Source organism: Neofelis nebulosa, chromosome 17 (assembly GCF_028018385.1).
Source record: "Neofelis nebulosa isolate mNeoNeb1 chromosome 17, mNeoNeb1.pri, whole genome shotgun sequence".
Lineage (NCBI taxonomy): Eukaryota > Metazoa > Chordata > Mammalia > Carnivora > Felidae > Neofelis > Neofelis nebulosa.
Window position 1 is genome coordinate 43,800,244 of NC_080798.1, and position 23,624 is coordinate 43,823,867.

At 45.5% G+C, this 23,624-nt stretch overlaps 3 protein-coding genes across 6 annotated transcripts in view; 1 reads left to right on the top strand and 2 right to left on the bottom strand.

Annotated features, from left to right (window-relative positions):
- Window positions 1-3,041: 3,041 nt before the first annotated feature.
- DPEP2NB (DPEP2 neighbor) lies at window positions 3,042-5,440 on the bottom strand. The gene is made up of 2 exons (XM_058706213.1): window positions 4,975-5,440; window positions 3,042-3,840 (listed from the first exon to the last, which is right to left on the bottom strand). The coding sequence occupies exons 1-2, from the start codon at window positions 5,039-5,041 to the stop codon at window positions 3,542-3,544; spliced, it is 366 nt and encodes a 121-aa protein (XP_058562196.1). The 5' UTR covers window positions 5,042-5,440; the 3' UTR covers window positions 3,042-3,541.
- Window positions 5,441-7,608: 2,168 nt separating this feature from the next.
- DDX28 (DEAD-box helicase 28) lies at window positions 7,609-9,470 on the bottom strand. Its single transcript, XM_058706193.1, has one exon. It carries the CDS (start codon window positions 9,468-9,470, stop codon window positions 7,851-7,853), a length of 1,620 nt encoding a protein of 539 aa, XP_058562176.1. The 3' UTR covers window positions 7,609-7,850.
- DUS2 (dihydrouridine synthase 2) overlaps window positions 9,415-23,624 on the top strand; it is a 51,436-nt gene continuing 37,226 nt past the window's right edge. The window contains exons 1-2 of one of the 4 annotated variants that reach the window (XM_058706196.1): window positions 9,415-9,552; window positions 21,973-22,115. In XM_058706196.1, coding sequence (XP_058562179.1) covers window positions 21,990-22,115 — 126 coding nt within the window. In that variant the 5' untranslated portion in view covers window positions 9,415-9,552; window positions 21,973-21,989. The other 3 variants (XM_058706195.1, XM_058706197.1, XM_058706194.1) reach the window with 3 other exon arrangements.

Below are 23,624 nucleotides of genomic sequence, written 5' to 3' on the forward strand. Positions count from 1 at the left end.
ATATTCACTACTGATCAGCCCCTGGAGCTGGCCCCTTACTGGGATACGCAGTGAGGGGGCTGGACGAGTCTTCAGTTGTCTACCACATCGGCTGACATAAGGATCCAGAAGGGTGGGCTGCGTGGACACCAGGTGTCGGGAACCAGCTCTGATCAAACAAACATCTACCGTCTGGCGTATGTGATTTGTCATTTAGCCTCAAGCTCAGACATGCTATCTCTTTGCTCAACCTAGCGTGCTTGTCTCTGAGGCCTGTCAGATCTGCAACAACATGCTACACGGCACACCCTGCCTCAGAGCCCTCCGTGCCTCCTGTTTTTATGCAGGAACTCTGCCTTCCTCTGCCTGGCTGCCGTGGCTCCTGCCAGCTAGTTTACCCTATGATGCTGACCACCCGAGTCCTCACTGATTCCAAATCTGGCTGAACATCTGGCTGTACCTGATGCTGCACCTTTTTAAACTTAGGGTTACTTTCAATTTAATTTGTTTATTAGGGTAATTTCAAACATAAAGTAGAAGAGTGTATTGAACACTTATGTACCAATCATCCAGCTTCAACAAGCATGGATGGCCCATTTTGTTTCATTTATACCTTACTCATCCCCTTCTACAGAATAGTTTTAAGGCAAATCAAACATTTAGTCCTTCCATATTTAAGTTTGCATCTCTAAAAGATAACAGCTTCTTTTAAAAGACAACTACATAAATAAACGTAAAGAAAAAAAATTAAAAAAAATAAAAAATAAAAGACAACTACCATAACGTTATGGCACCTAAGAGAGTCAACAATACTTCCTCAATATCATAAATTATCTATTCTGTTCAAATTTCCCTGGTTGCCTAATTTTTAAATAATTGTTTTAATTATAATGTAGATAAAGCCAACTGCATTGCATTTGTTGTTGTTCCTCTTCTTTCTTCCTTGCAATTTATTTGTTGAAAAAATCATGTCCTTTGTCATTTAGAGTTTTTTGTCTTGGAATTTGCTGATTGTATTCCATGGTGTTCTTTTACAGGTTCCTCGGTCACTTGTATTTGCTATGAAATCATGATTATGAGAAAAATGTAAAACTGCAGATGTCCAGATCCCACCCTAAAAATGTGTTCAGTAGGACTGATACAGGTGCTGGGGATCTCTGGTTTCCCTAGGAGCCGCAGGTGAATCTGTTTGCCTCATGTTTGGGAACTGCCAACCTACCTGACTCCTCTAGGATCGCAAATCTTCCTCAGTCATACCAAGTATCAGCAATGTAAGGTTCTAATCTCCAGTGGTGGGGAGTGGGAGCTGCTGCAGGAAGAGGCATTAGCTGTCTTTTGTGGGTTAGTTGAGACTCAAAGTAGGAATGCCCCAGGCAGGGCCTGTGCTGCCTCCTTCCTCTAACCCAGGTTAGGGAAACTCCTTAAGTTATCGGGACCTTTCCTGGCCTTGAGGGTGTCTAGGGAGGAGCAAGACTCTCGCTGTTGTGGCCTTTGAGGGTGTGTGTGCCATCCACAGGGTGAGTGGCTTCATCTGGGCCTGAGGGCTACATGCTGCTGACAGTGCCCCCTTTTGATGTGGGATGCTGAGGCAGGTGGGCCTAGCACAGAGGCCCACACACACCCTGTGCTCTTTCTTCTCTGAGGATCTTCTCTTACCCCCACTCCTCAGGACCAATTGTCCCCGTAACTGCTGAGAGAGACATTTATTGGTAACAGCCAGCACCTTGCTGCCATGGCACACAGTAGTTGGAATGATCTTAGCATCTATATCTGATCATTTCACCACTCTGCTCAACTCCCACCTAGGATTTCCCCTCACACTTCAGATCCACATTCCTCAACATGGCTGACAAGGCCTGCTATGGTCTGGCCCATGTCTACTTTTCCAACCATCTCTTTCTTCTCTTTCTTCTCTGCCCACACTGACCTTTCTATTGGTCCTAGTGTTCTAGGCCAGCCTCATTCCTACCTCAGGGTCTTTGCACTTGCCATTTCCTCCTCCAAAAATAGTTTCCTTCCAGCTCTTCACAGGATTCCCTCACATCTTCACTGAGATGTCACCTCCTCAAAGAAGCCTTCCCTGCTTACCTTGTGGAACCTAGCACCCCCTCATCACACTATACTCTTATCCTATTTTACTTTTCTTTATACCAGGTATAATTACTTGAAACTATATAAATTTACTTGTCTCTTTAGTTTGTGGGTATTTTGAAGAGAGGGATTTCAATCATCTTATTCACTGATATACTCCAAGCAACTAGCAGGCGCTCAATAAATATTTGTTGAGTAAATTGGAAAGTGGATTGACACACAGAACATCTTCTCAGTCCTGCCTCCCATCTCCTTACACACACACACACACACACACACACACACACACACACACACACACAAAACAGGGGGGAAGTTCTCATTAAGCTCACCATTTTTTAAAGTTTATTTATTTACTTTGAGAGAGAGAGAGTGAGCAACAGAGAGCGAGAGTGAGAGCAAGAGTGAAAGCAAGAGCGAGAGAGAGACAGAGAGAGAGAGAGCATGAGCCAGGGAGGGGCTGAGAGAGAGAGGGAGACAGAGAATCCCAAGCAGGCTCCCTGATGTCAGCGTGCAGCCTGACACAGGGCTCAATCTTACGAACTGTAAGATGATGACCTCAGCCGAAATGAAGAATCAGACATTTAACCAATTGAACCACCCAGCCACCCTTGGGCTCCTAAAGAACCTGCCTGTGTCCTACCCCAATTTGCACGGGTGTCATTATGGTAGCCATACAGTTAGAAGCTGCACTCACGGGTCTTTTTTGGAGGCAGAAGGTGTTAGAGCACCAGATACCCCATGTGGAAATGTACTTCAAGGGAAAAGGAAGATTTGGGGCCTGGCCTTGGACAAGCTGAATTTCAAGTCAAATATGTTAGAGAAAACCATTTTATTGAACAGTAAGAAATCCCACTGGGGCTAAGAAGGACTGGGAATGAAGGAGCACGTGAGCCTCAGTGGTGGCGCCACCCAACTCTCCATTTTCTTCCTGCTCTGGGGAGCGGGTCTTCCTGGATTTCCTTACTCTGCCTCCTGCCACTCCAGACAAGAGGCTCCCTCGGTAGACCCATATTGCTTTTTTCAGTTTAAAAAAGTCCAGCTCCTCTTGGTTTAATTGGTGACTGCTGGCAATGAATGACTCAGGGCAAGAGTCCATCTGATGGACTGAGTCCCTGCTACGGCCACTCTGAACCCTCCCTCTGCTCCTGCATCCTCCTTGGTTCAAAGAGTGCAAACTTTGCTTTCTTCTTCCCGAGAAGGGACTCTACAGGATTGAGTGGAGAAACATCAGGTTTTCTTCCAGGCCAGTTTTGGCTCTGGGATGTTCAGAGCAGGCTTTCATTTCAAATCTCAGCTTCTATGGCTCCTTGCCCATGGCGAGTTAGTATGGAAGGAGGCTCCTGGCTGAGGAAGGCTCAGACAGAATGGCTCAGGTTCTAATCTCCAGTGGTGGGCAGTGGGGGGTCACTTCAGGAAGAGGCATTAGCTGTCTTAGGCAGTTAAATGTTTTCCATTCCTGTAAAGTGGCTCAGTCAGCAAGCTTCTTTGGGGTCAGCCTCCTGCCACCGTGCTTCAATCGCCGAATTTTGGGGCTGGAGCAACCTACATCTTTGTTTGACTCTGCCATAGCTCGACGTCTTTTGGGAGCCTGGCTGGGAATTGGTTTCTCTGCTTCCATCTTTGCTGGGGTGGCCACAGGAGCATCCCCATAGGTCCGGTAGCCACCAACCAGGCAGTATGTCTCCCCATGCCAGCCCACCTGGGTTTCTCCACACCCTCGGTAGAGGACATGGTAGTGACCAGGTGTAGGAGAAGAGGGAGCCCCTGCTGTTGGAAAGAAAATCAGATCTAATCAGTCATTTCTGCTGTATACAGTGTCCTGCCAGGACCTCCCCTCTCATGTCTCTCCCAGTTTCTGGCTGAAGCCCTTTAATCTGCTTGGTATTCAAAACACAGCCTTGGCCAGTCACCCCAATGGGTCCCCTAGAGAAGGAACATGGCTGCAAAGGTGATTCTCTGGAGCTCATGGCAGCAGCAGGAGACCTGGAAATCTGTTCCCCATTCTCAGAGGAAACAGTAGAGCCTGAAAACAGTTGCAACCAGGATCCCCTCCATCTCTCCCTTCCATAGGGGGGAAATTCCTAAGGTCTGTAACTTCTGAAGCTTTAATGGAAATACCTTTCAAGTGTTGGAAAAAATAACCTAAAATAAATGGATTAAGAAACCCTCCCATCTCCTCTTGGGCAACTCCTCTTGGGCCCCATTCATACTGCCTGTTTCAACCACACTGTCCTCTAGCCCTCTAATATTTTTATCTAGATTAGAAAATGGCCAAATATTAAGGCAGAATGATCAGGAGGTTCAAAGCCAGATTCTGGGTAGCAAGTCTAGGCTCACATCAACCCAACCTCCTGGGACACCATTTCATCAACCCTCCAGTCTTGGTATCACTTCATCACTCTCCTTGGCTCTTTTGTTCTGCCCGTGCACATGACACCACCACCCTTACCCCAGTACTCAGCAGCTCCGCCGGGGTGTGTTTGAGGGGCCCAATGTGGATGTTTACACGACAGCATGGTGAAGGTGCCTGGGTTTGAAGGGGAGGTTCATGAGCAGACCTCAACGGTTCTTCCTCAAACTGCTCCATTTCTTACTTGCCAACAAAAATTCGCTCGACTTTTGCTAAGAGGCCAATCAGGAAAGGGTCAGAATGGAAGCATTTGTAGCCCAAAAGGGAAAAGCTACATTTATAAAGTTTAGAAGCTTTCTGAATAGTTGCCCAGGGATGACATTTTACGTGTCTTCGGCAATGAGCAGGAACACTGTGGGTCCCTGAGGGCTATTACTTACAGTTGGAGAAGCTCAGAGGTGTGGCGGGCAAGCCCCAAAGCAACATGTGGCAGCCCTGTGAAGTTGTGTGTACACCAGTGACTCTTGTACAGATGCCTGGCCTACGCTTACCTGCTGTGCTGCCCTCCCAGGGGACAGAGGACAAATTAGAATGAATATAGAAGATCCGGTCAGACATTCTCTCTCAGGCATCCAAACAGACTGGTATCTGGTAGAGAACTGGTAGGGAAGCTTTCCTGAAAGCACCACGTTTGTGTAGTTACCCTGTCATGGTAACTGTGAAAAGGCCTGTGAGGTCATCACTACCCAGTGAGGTCACATAAGGAATCTGTGACTTGAGGGGCAGCTTTTAGGCTCTCTGAGTTTTACTGGAGGAGAGCAGAGTGGAGGCAGAGGAACACCCTGCCTGGGCCCTCCCATCTTTCTCCTCACCCAGCCAGTCCCCGTGGAGCATACCTATAGGCCGGCACAGCCCCAGGGACCAAAAGAGGGCAAGAGAAACCCACATTCTGCCATTGGCTTGAGAGGCAAGATTAACCTAAGACACAGCCTGATTGTATGGTACTGACCCTAAGTATTCAATAGCTAGACAGGCAGAAATTTGTGTGGAAGGCTTCTTGGCAGTGGGCCTGAAAGACAAGTTAGATTTGGACCCATGGAGAGGTGAGGGAAGACATTCCAGCTGGGAATAATAAAAGCAAAGACAAGCTCTTACTGAACTTGTCGTGCCCCAAATGTAAATTCACATACCCCTCACGTTTTTACAACTGAGGGCTCAAAAAACCAGGAGGTTAAGGGGCCTAGCCAAGGTTCCACAGGTAGCGGAGAAGTGTTCTGCTGGACGGAAGGGCTTCATGTTGGGCTCTGGATTTATACCTGATAGAAGTGTGTGCGCAAGCTCATCACATTTCAAAGTGACACTGGGAGAGATATCAAACATGTTCCAAGGCAAAATGAGGGTCCTGAATGGCTTCACAAAGTGGGAATAGTGGGCCCATTTTAATATAAAATTCAAAACAAATTCATGACAAAATGACATAACACAAAATGACAACCTAATCATTACATTCATCTCTCCCCCCAAAAGGCAAATACTGTATTAACAATGCTACTACCACCATGAAAGGATGAAGCTTAGGATGGGCTTAGGAGAAGTCCAGGTGAAAAACGTGGTCAAACTGTGAAGAGGTGTTACTATGTTGGCTGGATCCTCCTGAGAGGAGGAGTAAAGAGATAACTCTGCCCTTAGCCTGATCAGGCCTATAGGAAGGAACCATATTTGGGCCCGACTTTGATACAGTGCAGCCAAGGACTTCCTAGCAATGAGAGATAACCTTCTTTGTGAGGGGGCCCTCTGTTGCTGACCTCGAACGTGCAAAGATGGGATGCTTGTTTCCTGGGGCAGTTGGGAAGGAGATATGTCCCGGAGGTAGAGAATGATTAGACCACTATTTTAGAGGTTGGGCAACCCTGGTTGAGAACCACATCATTTTCTATTCCTAAGTTGCTTGAATTAGTGTGATGCAAGTTAGGACACACAAAATCAGGTCTGCCCCTAGGGAGTGCTAGGAGGTAAAATGTGAAGGGGAGAGCTCTGGAGGAGGTTCATTCTGGCAGATGGGCCAGCATAAGACCACTTAAGATTCTCCAAGGCTCCAGAGAGGTTATTGTCTGGGAACATCACTCTGACCTGGTGGGGTTACTGATACCTTATCAGGACCTGGCTGGGTCTCTGGGGAAAGCAGAATGGCACAGACAAATGGTTCTGAGCTCAGGAATCTGTACTTAAAAAAAAAAAAAAGACTATTTTTAAGTAATCTCTCCGTCCATTTTGAGGCCTGAACTCACAACCCTGAGATCAAGAGTCGCATGCTCTAGTGACTGAGTCAGCCAGGGGCCCCTGGAATCTGTACTTTAGACAAGCCTCCTGGGCAGTTTTGCCACACTGATTTATGGACAGAGTGACCAAATTATTGTCCAAATTGGGTTGCTTTTGAGAGTCCAAGTGGGCACTATTAAAAGTTGGTAAATAACTCAACCCCCAGTGCAGACAGACCAGATTCTATCATATTTATGTGTATGATTTTGAGCAAGTTGTTTTATCCCTCTGAGCCTCAAGTTTCCTCATATGAAAAAGAGAGCTATGATTATACATTTAGTACAACTTTGTCTTCTGGCAAAGATTGCCATGGGTCCATTTCTGTTCTTTGCCTCCTTATCTGTTTCAGTGTGGAAGTATTTTTAAGTTGTTTTGTGCAGTATTATATTTGACCTCAGCTGCTCCTCATTACTTAGGCTTATATAATGCTGCAGAAGCCGGAACCTAGGAGATAGTGAGAGGAAGCTATATGCTTATTTTGCCAATTTTGTAAACAGTTTTGTTTCTCTTCTCTTCCCCTGCCATGAAGAGATGAGAAAGAAGGTAGAGCCGGGAAATGCACACCAAGCAATACTTTTGTGTCAGCCTGTTTTTTATTCTTCTGCCAGTACTTCCCAGAGAGATTTCACCAAGAATGCCCAAGCTTGCCATGGGCACTGTTGGTGAAGAAAATCTCTCTACTGCTAGTCACATCCCCTTTCCCTTCTCTGGGGGCTTAATGGATGTTTTGGGGGCAGGAAATAAAATCTAAACGTTTATTAATTCAAACAGCAACTGAAAGAGCCTCTGTCCTAGGTGTGGTAGTCTGGAGTGTGAATCTTCTCACAATTCAATGAACACATCATTTACTGTTAGAAACTATGACATAATACAAAGACAAAAATCTACTTTATTTTTCATGAGTCATGTCAAAGCCCACAAGGAATCATCCTCAGTAGCTCATTCTCTACATCTGGCCACATCTTACCTTTGGAAGCCAGATAGCAGCTCACCAGGGCTTCAGGGGGGGTGACTGGGCAGCCCAGGGCATCCTACGATAAGTGTGCTCACCCACCCAGGACAAAGGGAAGGATCCCTGTTAATGTCATCATATTTAAGCCGGCTGCCATCAGATTTGCTGGGGCAAAGGCTCTCTCACTGAGGACCCTAGTCCTGGAAGGCTTCTCCTCCGGCGAGCTGCCAGCTCAATCTTCTGAACCAGGCTTACATCCCAGGGATGGGTTACAAAGCTGATGACAGTGCCAGGCACCTCACTCCCTACACGGCCCACCCTCCCGGCTCTGTGGATGTAGTCTTGCAGAGTGAGGGGGAAATCATAATTGACAACTAAGTCTACGTGGGAGCTGTCCAGGCCCCGAGAGGCTATGTCTGTGCAGAGAAGAATGCCTCGGGAGCCCTTCTGGAAGCACTGGAAGATACCGGCCCTCATTGAGGCTGGCATTTGTCCCTGCAGCCTTAGGTGTTGGATTTTGTGATCGTCCAGAATATATCCCAGCCAGTTCACAGTGCTTGAGCTATTACAGAACACTAGAACAGTTCCGGAGGGGCCAGTCCTATATGCTTTGTCATGTTGCTTGAGGATCTGCACTAATTCAGTCACCTTCTCTGCTCCCTTCAGCCTCATAAATGTCTGTCTGACATGAGGCATGATGCAGTGGAGCTTGGAGCTGGTAATGGTGGTCAGAGAGTCTGGGCTGGCAACTTTACTCAGCAGCTGGCCTACACCTTCGGGAAATGTGGCCCCCACCAGCACTAACTGAGCTTTGGGATTGAAGGGGTCTTTTAAGTCAGCTGGGCCTTCTGCTATATAGCTCTTCTCCAAGATGTAGTCCATTAGTTCCAGGAAGCTTTCATCCAAAAGCGTGTCTGCCTCATCCAATACCAAATAGGAGAGCTGCTTCAGGCTGATTAGTTGACTCTTCAAGGCCTTCCACAAAGCCCCTGGAGTGGCCACTAGTACATCTACTGGAGGTTGTTTGGACAGTTGCATTCGGATCCTGCTCATGCCATGGCCTCCCCCTAGCTCCCGCACCTGAAGGCCCAAGGAGCTGCCCAAGGGCTGCGCCACGGCCCGCACCTGTTCGGCTAATTCTCGCGAAGGCACAAGGACCAGGCCTCGAGGAGCAGGCAGACTATGGGAGTCCAGGTTTGGTTGGCCCAAGAGCCGTTGAACCAGAGGTAGTAGGTATCCGAGAGTCTTGCCACTGCCGGTTTCCGCCGCGCAAAGGATGTGGCAGCCGCGAAGTAGGGAGGGGATGGTGCTTGACTGCACGGTCGTAGGCCGAACGACTTCAGGAGCAGCCTCCTGTAGAGCACGCAGCACGCGAGGTTCCAGACCCAGATCCGCGAAGCTGCTCTTGGACGAGAGGTTCCGAAGAGCCGGCGCCTCGTGTTGCGCACGCTCGATGGAGAAGTGGTCCCGGCGGGAGCGCCGATTTTTCCAGCCACGCGAAGCTAGTGGCGCGCTCTCCCACCGGCCCAGCGTGAGGCGCGCCGGCTGGTTTAACTCTGGCCGCCGCGCTGAGATCAGCAGCGGGCCAGGTCGCGCCAACACCAGCCGCTGGGGGCTCCGCCCGCTCTGCCGCTGTTCTTGCCGCCGCTGTAGAGCCCGCGGGATGCGCACCACGGGCAAGGGTTCGTCGGGTCGGCGGACCACCAGGCCTCGTCGAGGAGCGAGAAGTAACCGAGATGCGAGCCACACCAACCGCGGCGGCCGTGTGAGATCCATAGTCTCTTTGATGTAGGAGAGGCGCACGGCAGTGACGTCACGGGCGCGCAAGAGCCTCGAGGACGGTGTCTGGCGTGGCTCAGTAAGGCTTGCGGAGTCGGCGAACCGTGAGGAAGGAGGGGGAATCTGTAAAGTTCAACTGTGGTGAGGTCTGTAGGTCTGAACCGGGGTTGGTGACATCCAGACCCGGACCAACCTTGGGGAAAAGGGCGCGATGGAGGCAGCTCCCGGGTCTGGCGATAAGCGGCGATGGAGGCCTGGCCTCTTGGACCAGAGGGCGGAGGGCTTCTGGTGATCGGGTGTCCGATCCCTGCCATTCTCCTTTCTCGCTCTCACCGCACCTTTGATGACTTGTACAGTGCTGGTCTCCTCCTGTAAATTCGGAGGGTGCGGTGGTGCCTTCCCAGATATGGTCCACGCGCAAGGTCTGGTAATAAATGTTTGTTGAGACTCTGAATGAATGGTCAGGCCTGGGGGACAAGACAAGAGCCAGATGTCTTAGATCTAGGCACTCCCATTCCTCTTGGCCGAGAGCTGAGAGCCGAGAGGGTGATGGCTTCTTTGTGAAGTGGGAGGTAAGACCTTCAGGCTTTATTTCAAGCAGACCCTTCTCTTTATACCTCTCCCCTTCTTTTTCACTCTCCATTCTCTTGCCACCACTCCCAACTTTTCATTCTGAACCTTACATTCTTGCAGTCTGCTCACCTCTACCAGCATCCCAGCCAGATAGCTAAATTGCTTGAACAGTGGTGAGGAGGGTCCTTCCTCACATGTGTGGGTTGCCTCACATAGCCCTAGTCAGACAGAGTATTTTACTTGAATTCAGATGTTTAGGTTACAAAACCCCCGTGTCTTTTTTGTCTTTCTCTGACTGACTTCTTTCACTTAGCATTATACTTTCTAGATCATTCATCCATGTTGTTGCTAATAGCAAGGTTTCATTATTAATTGCTGAATTATATATATCATATATACGATATATATATCATATATCGTATATATGATATATACATATATCATATATACGATATATATATATGTATCGTGTGTGTGTGTGTGTGTGTGTTTATGGTCTTCTTTATTCAAATATCAAGGGACACTTAGGTTGCTTTCATGATTGGCTATTGTAAATAATGCTGCAATAAACATAGGGGTGCATATATTTTTTCAAATTAGTGTTTTCGTATTCTTTGGGTAAATACCCAGTAGTGGAATTGCTGGGTCATGTGGCAATTCTATTTTTAATTTTTTGAGGAACCTCCATACTGTTTTCCACAGCGGGTATACCAGTTTGAATTCCCACCAACAATGCAGGAGGGTTCCTTTTTCTCCACAGCCTCGCCAACAAATGTTGTTTCCAAAAAGATAAATACTTTTAAATTTTCAAATGCCATTTTGATATATAAGTAGACTTCCTGGAGAGTTACCTGTTGAATCAGCAGAGGAGAGAGTTTTGAGTAGTACCAGGGAACAGAGTCGTTGGATAGAGCAGTGACTCTGTAGTGAGGGTGATTTTGTATCCTTCCCTCCCTACCTGCCCGCCCCCCCCCCCCCCCCCCCCCCGCCCCAGGAGATTTGACAGAGGTTGGAGACATATTTAGTTGTCACATCTGGGAAGTTGCTACTGGCATCTAGTAGGTAGAGGCTGGGGATATTGCTAAACATTGTACAATGCATAGGAAAGCCCCTAACAAAAAATGATTATCTGACCAATACATGAATAGTGAGTTGTTGAGAAACCCTGCATACAGGATGAGGACTGAAGAGAGGCTGAGGTACATGTAACTTTCCCTTTAGGTAGGCACATTTGGGAAGCTCTTGCACTGAGTCCGCCTCCTCCCCAGAATCTGTAGCCAAGTACACTGATGCCATTGCTTGCTGTGCCCTTGAGATCAGGAACGTTGGGGACCCTGAAAATCATAAACGCAAGAAAAAGTGATTCAAGAGAGTGAAGCTGGAGAAGAGAAGTTTAGGGAGTACAAAACTGTCCTCATGTATTTGGGCAGTATACCGGATGGAAAAGAGATCAGGGGCACCTGGGTGGCTCAGTTGGTTAAGTGTCTGACTTTGGCTCAGGTCATGATCTCACAGTTTGTGAGTTTGAGCCCCACATTGGGCTCTCTGCTGTCAGCGCAGAGCCTGTTTTGGATCCTGTCTCCCTCTCTCTGCCCCTCCCCTGCCCATGCTCTGCCTCTCTCTCTCTCTCTCTCTCTCTCTCTCTCTCTCTCTCTCTCTCTCTCAAAAATAAATAAACATTAAAAAGAAAAGAAAAGAGATGAGGTATGCTGTGAGGTATACCATTCCAGAAGGCAGAACTAGGACCTATAGGTAACTGGCAGATTCTGAATTTGATACAAAGAACTGCTGTAACAACTAGAATTGCCCATATCTTTGTTGAGACTCTGAATGAATGGTCAGACAGATTGTAATTCTATACTACTTTTATGATTCTTTTCAAGGACTCAGGGCTCCTTGTTTCTTATCTATGTATATCTAACTCAACAGGTTTTATCCATTTGCATGTGCCACTGCTTATTTCAGATGTAAAACAAAGACTTGATTTGCACAAAGCCAGAACAGATACATTAAAAGAATTATCAGAAAAGAATACTACATAGGTATGTACTTGCATTTGGGTTCTGTCCAAATATTTGGGGCAGGGAAGCTGGTTAGTATATGGCTGGTTTCTCATCATGCTTGAGCCCTTACAATATGATTAACTCAAAATCTCATAAGGATTGGAATCTGTCTGAGCTGGTCTCTGCCTATGACCCTTAATTTCTTCTCAGTTCATCAGCCACTGAATAAGTCCCCTTTATTTTCCTTCTGCTCACAGCAGACATTGAGTAGCCTCTAGTTGTTATTGAGATACATGTTTTATAGTATAGTGCTCTAGAAATAAGAAAGGTTTACTTATTGTGGAAAGAATGTAAGCTCCTGGGAGTAGGGGCCTAACTTGGTAGTATTTTGTCCCAGGGCTGCCATGGTAATTCATATTGCCTGGTTACTCTGTAAGTTTTCAACACAATTGTCCCTTGGATCTCAGCTGATAATGGTATAGTCATTCATTCATTTATTCATTCAATAAATATTTCCTGAGCACCATGTATGTGCTGGGTACTATTCAGAGAGACAGTGAACAAAACAGGAGTTTACATTCTGACTTAATTCGTTTGGGGTAAGGCCTGAACATTGGTATTTAAAAAAATTTTTTTTTTAAATGTTTATTCATCTTTTGAGACAGAGAGAGACAGAGCATGAACGGGAGAGGGTCAGAGAGCGAGGGAGACACAGAATCTGAAACAGACTCCATGGTTTTAAGCTGTCAGCACAGACCCGACGCGGGGCTTGAACTCACAGACCATGAGATCATGACCTGGGCCGAAGTTGGACACTCAACCGACTGAATCATCCAGGTGCCCCTGAACATTGGTATTTTTTTAAGCCTTTCAGATGATTCTGATGTGCTGCCAGGTTTGAGAATCACAATACTTATAAATGAAGCATTTTGGAAATTGCAAGATATTATAAAAATGAAAAGTGGCTATTAGTATTCCCTCCCTGTTCCTTCATTTCCCAGCCTACATCAGGGCTGTTGTGTAAGTACTGGCCATTTTCTTTTCAGCTCTTGTCATTATATGCCTAGACTATTTCACCTTCTTTCTAATCCAACTCCTTATCTCCTTCCTGTCCTTTACCCTCCAGCCCATCGTCTGTTGTGCAAGTGATCTTCCTAAGCACAGCCATGGCCGTGTCACCCCTTGACTCAAAAGCCATCAATGGATGCCCATGGCCTACAGCTTATCTCCTAGTCACTCTCCAGAATCTGGCTTCAACTTCATCTCCTGCTGCTTTCTTATCTGAATTTTGTTCACTCAAGTGGTAGCTCTCATTTGAGTAGGATAAAGAGCTTACAGTCCTTTACTGGGTGAGCAAGAGAGTGGGGTGGCATTTGTCTGCTCTGTAACCAAAACTGGAGGTACAAGGCACTTTATTTTTATTTATTTATTTATTTAATTTTATTTAGTTAATTATTTATTTTTTAATTTACATCCAAGTTAGTTAGCATATAGTGCAACAATGATTTCAGTAGATTTCTTAATGCCGCTTACCCATTTAGCCCATCCCCCCTCCCACAGTCCCTCCAGCAACCCTGTCTTTGTTTTCTTTCTTTTTTTTTTTTTTTAATTTTTTTTTTAACATTTATTTATTTTTGAGACAGAGAGAGACAGAGCATGAACGGGGTGGGGGGGGGGAGAGAGAGAGGGAGACACAGAATTGGAAGCAGGCTCCAGGCTCTGAGCCATCAGCCCAGAGTCTGACGCGGGGCTCGAACTCATGGACCATGAGATCGTGACCTGAGCTGAAGTCGGACGCTTAACCGACTGAGCCACCCAGGCGCCCCCTGTCTTTGTTTTCTATATTTAAGAGTCTCTTATGTTTTGTCCCCCTCCCTGTTTTTATGTTATTTTTACTTCCATCTGTTTTGTCTCTTACAGTCCTCGTAGGAGTGAAGTCATATGATATTTGTCTTTCTCTGGCTGACTAATTTTGCTTAGCATAATACCCTCTAGTTCCATCCATGTAGTTGCAAATGGCAAGATTTCATTCTTTCTGATTACCAAGTAATACTCCATTGTGTGTGTGTGTACCACATCTTTTTTTTTTTTTAATTTTTTTTGATGTTTATTTATTTTTGAGAAGAGAGAGACAGAGCATGAGCAGGGGAGGAGAGAGAAAGAGGGAGACACAGAATCTGAAGCAGGATCCAGGCTCTGAGCTGTCAGCACAGAGCCCGATGTGGGGCTTGAACTCACAGACCGCGAGATCATGACCTGAGTCGAAGTCGGACACTTAACTGACTGAGCCACCCAGGCGCCCCTACCACATCTTCTTTATCCATTCATCCATCGATGGACATTTGGGCTGTTTCCATACTTTGGCTATTGTCAATAGTGCTGCTATAAACACTGGGGTGCATGTTCCCCTTCGAAACAGCATACCTGTGTCTCTTGGATAAATACCTAGTAGCCCAATTGCTGGATCATAGGGTAGTTTTATTTTTAAATTTTTTTTTTTTTTAACATTTTTTATTTATTTTTGGGACAGAGAGAGACAGAGCATGAACGGGGGAGGGGCAGAGAGAGAGGGAGACACAGAATCGGAAACAGGCTCCAGGCTCCGAGCCATCAGCCCAGAGCCTGACGCGGGGCTCGAACTCACGGACCGCGAGATCGTGACCTGGCTGAAGTCGGACGCTTAACCGACTGCACCACCCAGGCGCCCCTTATTTTTAAATTTTTGAGGAACCTCCATACTGTTTCCAGAGTGGCTGCACCAGTTTGCATTCCCACCAGCAGTGCAAAAGAGATCCTCTTTCTCTGCATCCTCACCCCCATCTGTTGTTGCTTCAGTTGTTAGTGTTAGCCATTCTGACAGGTGTGAGGTGGTATCTCATTGTGATTTGATTTGTATTTCCCTGTGATGAGTGATGTTGAACATTGTTTTCATGTGTCGATTGGCCATCTGGATGTCTTCTTTGGATTAGTGTCTATTCATGTCTTTTTCCCATTTCTTCACTGGGTTATTTGTTTATTGGGTGTTGAGTTTGATAAGTTCTTTATAGATTTTGGATACTAACCCTTTAGCTGGTATGTTATTTGATATGTCATTTGCAAACATCTTCTCCCATTCCATCGGTTACCTTTTAGTTTTTCTGATTGTTTCCTTTGCTGTGCAGAAGCTTTTTATCTTGATGAGGTCCCAAAGTTCATTTTTGCTTTTGTTTCCCTTGCCTCCAGAGACGTGTTGAGTAAGAAGTTGCTGTGGCCAAGGTCAAAGGAGTTTTTGCCTGCTTTCTCCTCTAAGATTTAAAAAAAATTTTTTTTAATGTTTATTTATATTTGAGAGAGAGAGAGAGAGAGAGAGAGAGAGAGAGCGAGCATGAGTGGGGGAGGGGCAGAGAGAGAAGGAGACACAGAATCTGAAGCAGGCTCCAGGCTCTGAGCTGTCAGCACAGAACTTGACGCGGGGCTCGAACTCGCAAACTGTGAGATCATGACCTGAGCTGAAGTCAGACGCTTAACTGAGCCGCTCAGGTGCCCCTCTCCTCTAAGATTTTGATGGCTTTCTGTCTTACATTTAGGTTTTTCATCCATTTTGAGTTTATTTTTGTGTATGGTGTAAGAAAGTGGTCCAGGTTCATTTTTCTGCATGTCGCTGTCCACTTTTCCCAACATCACTTGCTGAAGAGACTGTCTTTATTTCATTGGATGCTCTTTCCTGCTTTATCAAAGATTAGTTGGCCATATGTTTGTGGGTCCATATCTGGGTTCTTTATTCTGTTCCACTGATCTGAGTGTCTGTTCTTGTGCCAGTACCATATTGTCTTGATGATTACAGCTTTGTAATGCAGCTTGAAGTCTGGGACTGTGATGCCTCCAGCTTTGGTTTTCAAGATTGCTTTGGCTATTCGGGGTCTTTCTGGTTCCATACAAATTTTAGGAGTGTTTGTTCTAGCTCTGTGAAGAATGCTGGTGTTATTTTGATAGGGGTTGTGATGAGGCACTTTAAATGCTCTGTGATAGAGCACATTTGTCTTTGATAGAGCTCTTCTGTGGCTGAAGCATGAACCATAAATTCTCGTTGCCACTTGACTTGTTAACTTCTTTTTACAACAAACTCTAAACACCTACATTATGCCAGACTGTGTGCTCTGTGACAGGACCTGGTGATGAGCAAGGTGCAGTGCTTGCCTTCACCTTGTGATGTGGGAGGCAGATTGATAGTTAGTTGCTCTTGGAATTACAAGAGTGTACTTAATGCTAAGAAAGACATGAGCTAAGAGGAGGTGCCCTTACTCTGGAAGGTAAGTGTCAGGGAAGGCTTTCTGGAGCAGGTGACATCTGTACTGAGGTTCTGAAAGGCTACTGGAAGTCAGCCAGGTGGGGGAATAGGAATGTGTGTTCTATGTAGGGGCAACTTGTTCAGAGAGAGAGAGCAGGCCAATTTGGGAACTAGAAATACTTGAGAATAGCTGAAGCTTAGCATGGGGGAGGTAAGAGGGCAGGAGGCAAGTGATGAAAGATAGTGCTTCTGAGGAAGGCAGGGGGAGGACTTGTTTGCAATATTAAGGAGCTGCAACTTAATTCTAAGGGCAAGAATTCCATTTGGAGAATGGAATATCTTGTCCTGATTTGTGTTTTGAAAGACTCCTCTGACTGCTGGAAAGAACATAAATTGAACATAATGAGCCTGGAAGCAGAGACTGGTTTGTAGGCTGTTGCCATCATTCACTTGATAGGTGGCAGTGGCAGAACCGAGAAGCTCCTTGAAGTCAAGAGCTTAGTTCCTTCCATTTCTTTACCTTCAACACCCCACACAGTGCCTTGATCCTAAAAGAACTGGTAGATGTTTGTTGATGTAATCATAGAATGTGTTGCAAGTGTAAAAAGCCCAATAATGAGAGCAGTTAACATTTAACCCTTACAGGGGCGCCTGGGTGGCTCAGTTGGTTGAACATCTGACTTCGGCTCAGGTCATGATCTCAAGGTTCGTGAGATCGAGCCCTGCGTCGGGCTCTGTGCTGACAGCTCGGAGCCTGGAGCCTGCTTCATTCAGATTCTGTGTCCCACTCTCTCTCAGCCCCACCCCTGCTTGTGCTCTGTCTCTCTCTGTCTTTCAAAAATGAATAAACATAAAAAACAAAACATTTAACCCTTACTCTGTGTTGAGAACTATTGTGTGTCCTAGAATTGACTCTTCACAGCGTCTCACCTGACATAGATTCTGCTGGAGCCTCATTCTAAAGAGAGAAGCTGAGCCTCTACTAGGTTAATTCATTCTAGAGAGAGAGGCTGAGCCTCCACTAGGTTAATTCATCTGCCTGGGGCATAGTTGGGATTCCACTGCAGGTCTGTCTGATTCCAGAGATCAGAATCTTAATGGTGATATGCTATATCACCTCTTTGTCTTACAAATATAATAGATTGCTTCAATTTTTTTTCTTATCTACACAGGTTTGAGTGGGAAATAGGATAATTCTCTAAGTATTTAATCCTAATTGTCATTTTAACTCTAAATTTGTATTTAAAATTTTTTTTTTTAACGTTTATTTATTTTTGAGACAGAGAGAGACAGAGCATGAATGGGGGAGGGTCACAGAGAGAGGGAGACACAGAATCTGAAACAGGCTCCAGGCTCTGAGCTGTCAGCACAGAGCCCGACGCGGAGCTCGAACCCACGGACCGTGAGATCATGACCTGAGCCGAAGTCAGACCCTTAACTGACCGAGCCACCCAGGCACCCCTAAATTTGTATTTTAAAGAAATTGCTTTTTAAGCAAGGTCGTAGTCTACAGGAAAATTTACATGGATGGGACTGGTAAAGTTTTTTCCATTCATTGCTTTTCCTGAATACTGTTATCTTCAATCTGAAGGCATTATAACTAATGGAATTTTGTATCCATGCGACTGAAGTTAAGGTTATAGTCTGAGAAGGCAATCAAAACTGTCATAGAGAAGACCAGCCCTTCCTTGAAAGAATGGTAGAGAGATTGTTTCTGTTTGTGCTAAAATGGTGATCTGGGTGTGATCTCAGGGCCCGGTGAATGGTTGTGCCAGTAGCTGGGAAAGGGTAGGGCTGCCTAGCTTCTCTGAGAGGAGCCTTCGTGGAGGCAGGCCCTGTCAGGCACTGCTGGCCTGGTGCCAGAGGGAGTTCCTGGATCAACCATGCTGCAGGAGGGTGTCCTCAGCCACCAGAGAGGTGGGTGTTCAGTCACACCTTCCTTACAAAGCAGCTGCTAAGGGTCAAGTGCTGGGCTCCGTGCTAAAGCCTGGCAGTAAACTAGACAGCCACGCTCCTGTCTTTATGGAACTTGTTGTGCTGGTGATCTAGAGGACCAGCTAAGGGTTAAAGAAGAGACCACACAAGTAAGTGTGAACACATGGATTGTTACTGAGCTATCGGGAAGCACAGAGTGTTGTGAGAGCATGTGACCAGGGACCTGAAGTACGGTTGTCTGGTAGGTAAATGTCTCCAAAAAGGGGACATTCAAAGTCAAGAGGATCTTAGTGGGAGTGTGTGTGATTGAGTCGGGGAGAGTGTTCCAGTCAGAGGACTGCGAGTACATGGGCCCCAGGGCAGCAGAGGTCTTGGTGTGGGAGACTTCCAAAGGTCAGTGTGGCCAGAGCAAGGAGAGTGAGTGGGAGAAAGGCTCAAGGTGAGCTGGAGACGTGGGCAGGGACAGGTCATGCAGGGCTCCTTGGGCCAGCAGAAGGGTTTGGCAGTTATCCTAAACTTAGTGGGAAGCCATTGAAGGGTATAAACAGGGGAGTGGTATTATCAGAGTTGCCTTTTTCAAATGCCACGCAGTATCACAAAGAGGATAGGAGGAGGTAAGATTAGATTTGGGAGACCCATTAGGAGGCTGGCTTTGTGCACAGTGGTAGCACTGGAGATGGATAGCACTGGAGCAAAGCAGATGGATTAGAGTTATATTTTGAAGGTTGTTTCACAGGAGTTAGTGACAGATTGAATGTGGAGAATGTGGATTAATGATGAGTAATTGGGTGAATGGAGGTGCTAATTGCTGAAATGGGAAACATTTTCTCTCCGTGTATTGGCCTGATTAATTCTCTCCCTTGAGATCTCGAATCAGAAGCTATTTCTTAAGGGAAGCCTTCCTCAACCCCCATCCATCCCTTTCCTTCTGACACAAATTCCTAAATCCTCATGTCCTTCACATAGCACTGTACATTATTATAATTTCACACGTATTTCTAAGTTCCCTTTCTATAACCCTCTCTTCTACTGTACCTCCTTCTCCTCATCATTTTATTTCTAGTGCCAGCCAGTGCTTGGCATATCAGAGGGGCTCGATAAATTTCTGTTGAATGAATTGATGAAGACAGAGGAGGTGGCTTAGGAGGGCAGATAAAGATCTTGTTTTGTGCATGTTTGGTATAAGATGCCCTTAAGATAGCCGGGTAGGGATGTGTTTTGAGCAGTTGGTATGAGATCACCAGCATTTTATCAACATTTTAAGCCATGGGAGTAAATAAACTTTCAAGGGAGGATGTGTGGAATTAGAAGGAAAGAGGACTCAAGACTAAGGAAGAACCTCAACAGGTAAGTAGAGGAAGTGAAACCAGCAAAGAAGACTGAAAAACAGGGCAGACTGGTGGGAGAAAAACCAGGAAAGTGTGGGATCAGAGAAGCCCAGGGAGGAGAGAGATCAAGGATGAGGGGAGTTTCAACCATGTCATAAGTAAGTGTCTGGTTGATTGCTCAACTTCCAGGTAATTGGTGACTTTAATTAGAGCAGTTTTGATAGAACGGTGGAGGTGGGGGCCAACCAGAATGGGCTGAATAGTAAAAAGAAAATGGAGACAGTATTAGTAATGGAGCAGAACACAGCATTTATTAGCCAGCTTTATGACTTTTTGGAGGGGTCCATATTTGCTTAGAATAAATTAATTAATATGAACAGTTCTCTCTGGGATATGGGATTTTGATTTTCTTCTTTTTATGCCTGTTGGCTCTACCTTCAAAGTAGTTTTGGTATATGACCACTTCTCACCACCTGGCCTGAGCGACCATTATCTCATCTCTTATGTTGGTTACTAAAGAGCCTTGTACCTGGTCTCCCTGTGTTTACTCTGGCCCCTAACAGACTGCTCTTTTTATAGCAATCACTATGATCATGAGAAAACATGTTCAGTCATGCTACTCCTCTACTTGAAACCCTTTGCTGACTTCTATTTCATGAAGAGCTAACAAAGGCCATATGGGATCTGACCCTACCTGTTTACTGCTGTGACATCGTGTATCTGAGAAACATCGTGTAATGAGAAACATTAGTTTCTCTTCTCCTCTCTGTGTCCCAACCATGTTGGTCTCCTTGATGTTTTTCTAACATACCAGGCAAGCTCCTGCCCGAGGGCCTTTGCACTGGCTGTTTCTTCTGTGTATTCTTCTACTAGATATCAACTTGGCTAACTCATATCTTAGCTCAAATGTTATCTTCCCAATGAAGTCTATCTTGTTTTCCCTATTTATTTCATTTTGAGCTTTTTTTGGTTTGTTTATTTATTTATTTATTTTGAGAGAGAGAGAGAGAGAGAGAGCAAGAGCATAAGTGGGGGAGGAGTAGAGAGACAGGGAGAGACAAAATCCCAAGCACACTGTGTGCAGTCAGCACAGAGCCCGACTTGGGGCTTCATCTCATGAACCATGAGATCATGACCTGAGCCGAAATCAAGAGTTGGGCGCTAAACCAACTGAGCTACCCAGGTGCCCTGGTTTACCTATTTAAAATTTTATATTTTAATATAAATATTTTCATATTTTAATGTAAATATTTTCATATAAAATATACCATTGATATACCAATTATTTACATTTTTCCTGCTGGGGTGTGGGGTAAATGGGTAAAGGTGGTCAAAAGGTGTTAACTTGCAGTGAGAAGATAAATACGTTCTAGGGGTGTAATGTATAACATAGCGACTATAGTTGATAATTTTGTGTATTTGAAAGTTGTTGAGAGTAGATGTTAAAAGTTCTCATCACAAGAAAAAAATTATTAGTGTGTGAGGTGATGGACGTAACTTATTGTGGTAATCGTTTTGTAGTATATATGTATATCAAATCACTTTGTTGTACACCTTGAACTGATACAGCATTATGTGTCAGTCACATCCCCAGTGTTTTCAATTTCCTTTCTCCCTGCTTTTTTAATCTGTAGCATTACCACTTTTCCAACATACTGTATAGTTTGTTAGGTATTGTTTTCTGCCTTTGTTCCCCTGCTAGATTGAAAGCTCTACCAGAGCAGCAATTGTGTCCATGTATCAGACTAGGACAGTGACTGGCAAGACTAGGCGCTTAATAAATTTTATTTATTTATTTATTTATTTATTTATTTATTTATTTAATGTTTATTTTTATTTTTGAGAGAGAGAGTGAATGGGGGAGGGGCAGAGAGAGAGGGAGACAGGATTTGAAGCAGGGCCTGTGCTACAGAACCCAATGTGGGGCTCAAACTCATGAACCATGAGATCGTGACCTGAGCTGAAGTCAGAGGCTTAACCGATTGAGCCACCCAGGTGCCCCAATAAATATTCTTTAGATGAATAAATAAGGAAGCATTATTTTTATGATCAGAGAAAAGGAAAACAAAGTCCTGTGTGTTGGAAAGAAGAGGAAAAGCCTGCCCTGGGTAACAGAAGAGATTTTTTTTTCCCTTTTTTTTTTTTTTTAATGTTTATTTATTTTTGAGAGAGAGAGAGAGAGAGAGAGAGAGAGAGAGAGAGAGAGAGAGAGACACCCCAAGCAGGCTCCTCACTGTCAGCACAGAGCCCAACGCTGGGCTCAAGCTTATGAACCAAGAGATCATGACCTGAACCAAAATCAAGAGTAGGATGCTTAACAGACTGAGCCACCCAGGCGCCCCAGAAGATATTTCTTTGTTTGGATTTCTGACTCTTGTTTTCCCTTTCTGCAGGCAGTAGCAGAGGAGGAATGATTGAACACAGCCTGTCGCTGTGCTACCACAACAAACTTATCTTAGCCCCTATGGTTCGGGTAGGCACTCTCCCAATGCGGCTGCTGGCCCTGGACTATGGAGCAGACATTGTATACTGTGAGGTAAGGGGCTCCTGATTTTCCTGGAGGGCTTTTTCCTTTCTTTTTTTTTTTTCCTCACCAGTGCAACCTCCTTCTCTGTAGGTGGGAGTAATCAGGAGTTGGTGGGAGGCAGAATGGGCACTCACATCACAGGTGCTTGCTGAAGGCAGTGGGAGATAAACATGTATGACTCTTAGGAGTTCTCTAAGCCCTGTTGAGGGCCAGGAGCCTGGGCAGCAAGGAGGCATTGCGGAACGCCTGGGCCAGGTGGATAGATGAGTGTTGTATCAGGTCACAGCCCTGGCCCCTGTAGGAATTAATATACATTCAGTGCATGAATGAATGAACTCAAGGTTAGGAAGAGAAGGAAGCTGTATGGGGTTGGTTTTGGGAGCCGTAGGGTTTTCTGGTGGCAGTAACTGGTAGGTTGCCTATGTCCTGGCTGCTCTGGAGAATAGTATGACTTCAGACCAAGGTTTCAAAAGTATTTTCTAGGGGCGCCTGGGTGGCTCAGTCAGTTAAGTGTCTGACTCCTATTTTCGGAGTCAGGTCAAAATCTCCCAGTTTGTGGGTGTGAGCCCCACATCAGGCTCCCTGCTGACAGTGCAGAGTCTGCTTGGGATTCTCTCTCTCTCCCCCTCTCTCTCTTTCTCTTCCCCTCTCTCTGCCCCTCCCCCCACTTATGTGCACTCTCTCTCTTTCTCTCTCTCTCTCTCTCAAAATACGTACATTTTAAAAAATAAAAGCATTTTCTAGGAAAAACAGCGTTGTAGGAGTAGCTGATATTGGATAGTGTGGAGGTGTGAGCAGTGTTTCTCAGCTGGATATCTAACAGAATTATCTGGAGAGTTTCCCTCCAGTCCCCAGTCCTGATATGTCCCCCTAGTATGTGTGAGAAGTTAAAGAAGAAGCTGCTCAAATGCTTCTGATATTTTTGTCCTGCTGGTGGTGGGATGGGGACTGTGGCTACAAAAGGGCAACACAAGGAATCCCGGTGGGGATGGAGCTGTTCTGTGTCTTAACTGTATCAATGTCAGTATCCTGGTTGTGACATTATACTGTACTTTTGTAAGATATTACCATTGGGGAAGTTGGGCAAACAGTACGTAGGAGCTCACACTCTTACAACTGCATGTGAGCCTCTAATTATCTCAAAATAAAAAAAATTTTCATTGAAAAGAAAGCCACTGGTATAGAGAGAAGGAAGGGCCTAAGAGGGGATTTGGAAAGAGTACACCCTAATGTATTGGATGTTGTGTGTGGGAGGGACGGGCTAGTAATTTATTTATTTATTTATTTTTTTAAATTGTTTATTTTTTTATTTTTTTATTTTTTTCAATATATGAAATTTATTGTCAAATTGGTTTCCATACAACACCCAGTGCTCATCCCAAAAGGTGCCTTCCTCAATACCCATCACCCACCCTCCCCTCCCTCCCACCCCCCATCAACCATCAACCCTCAGTTTGCTCTCAGTTTTCAACAGTCTCTTATGCTTTGGCTCTCTCCCACTCTAACCTCTTTTTTTTT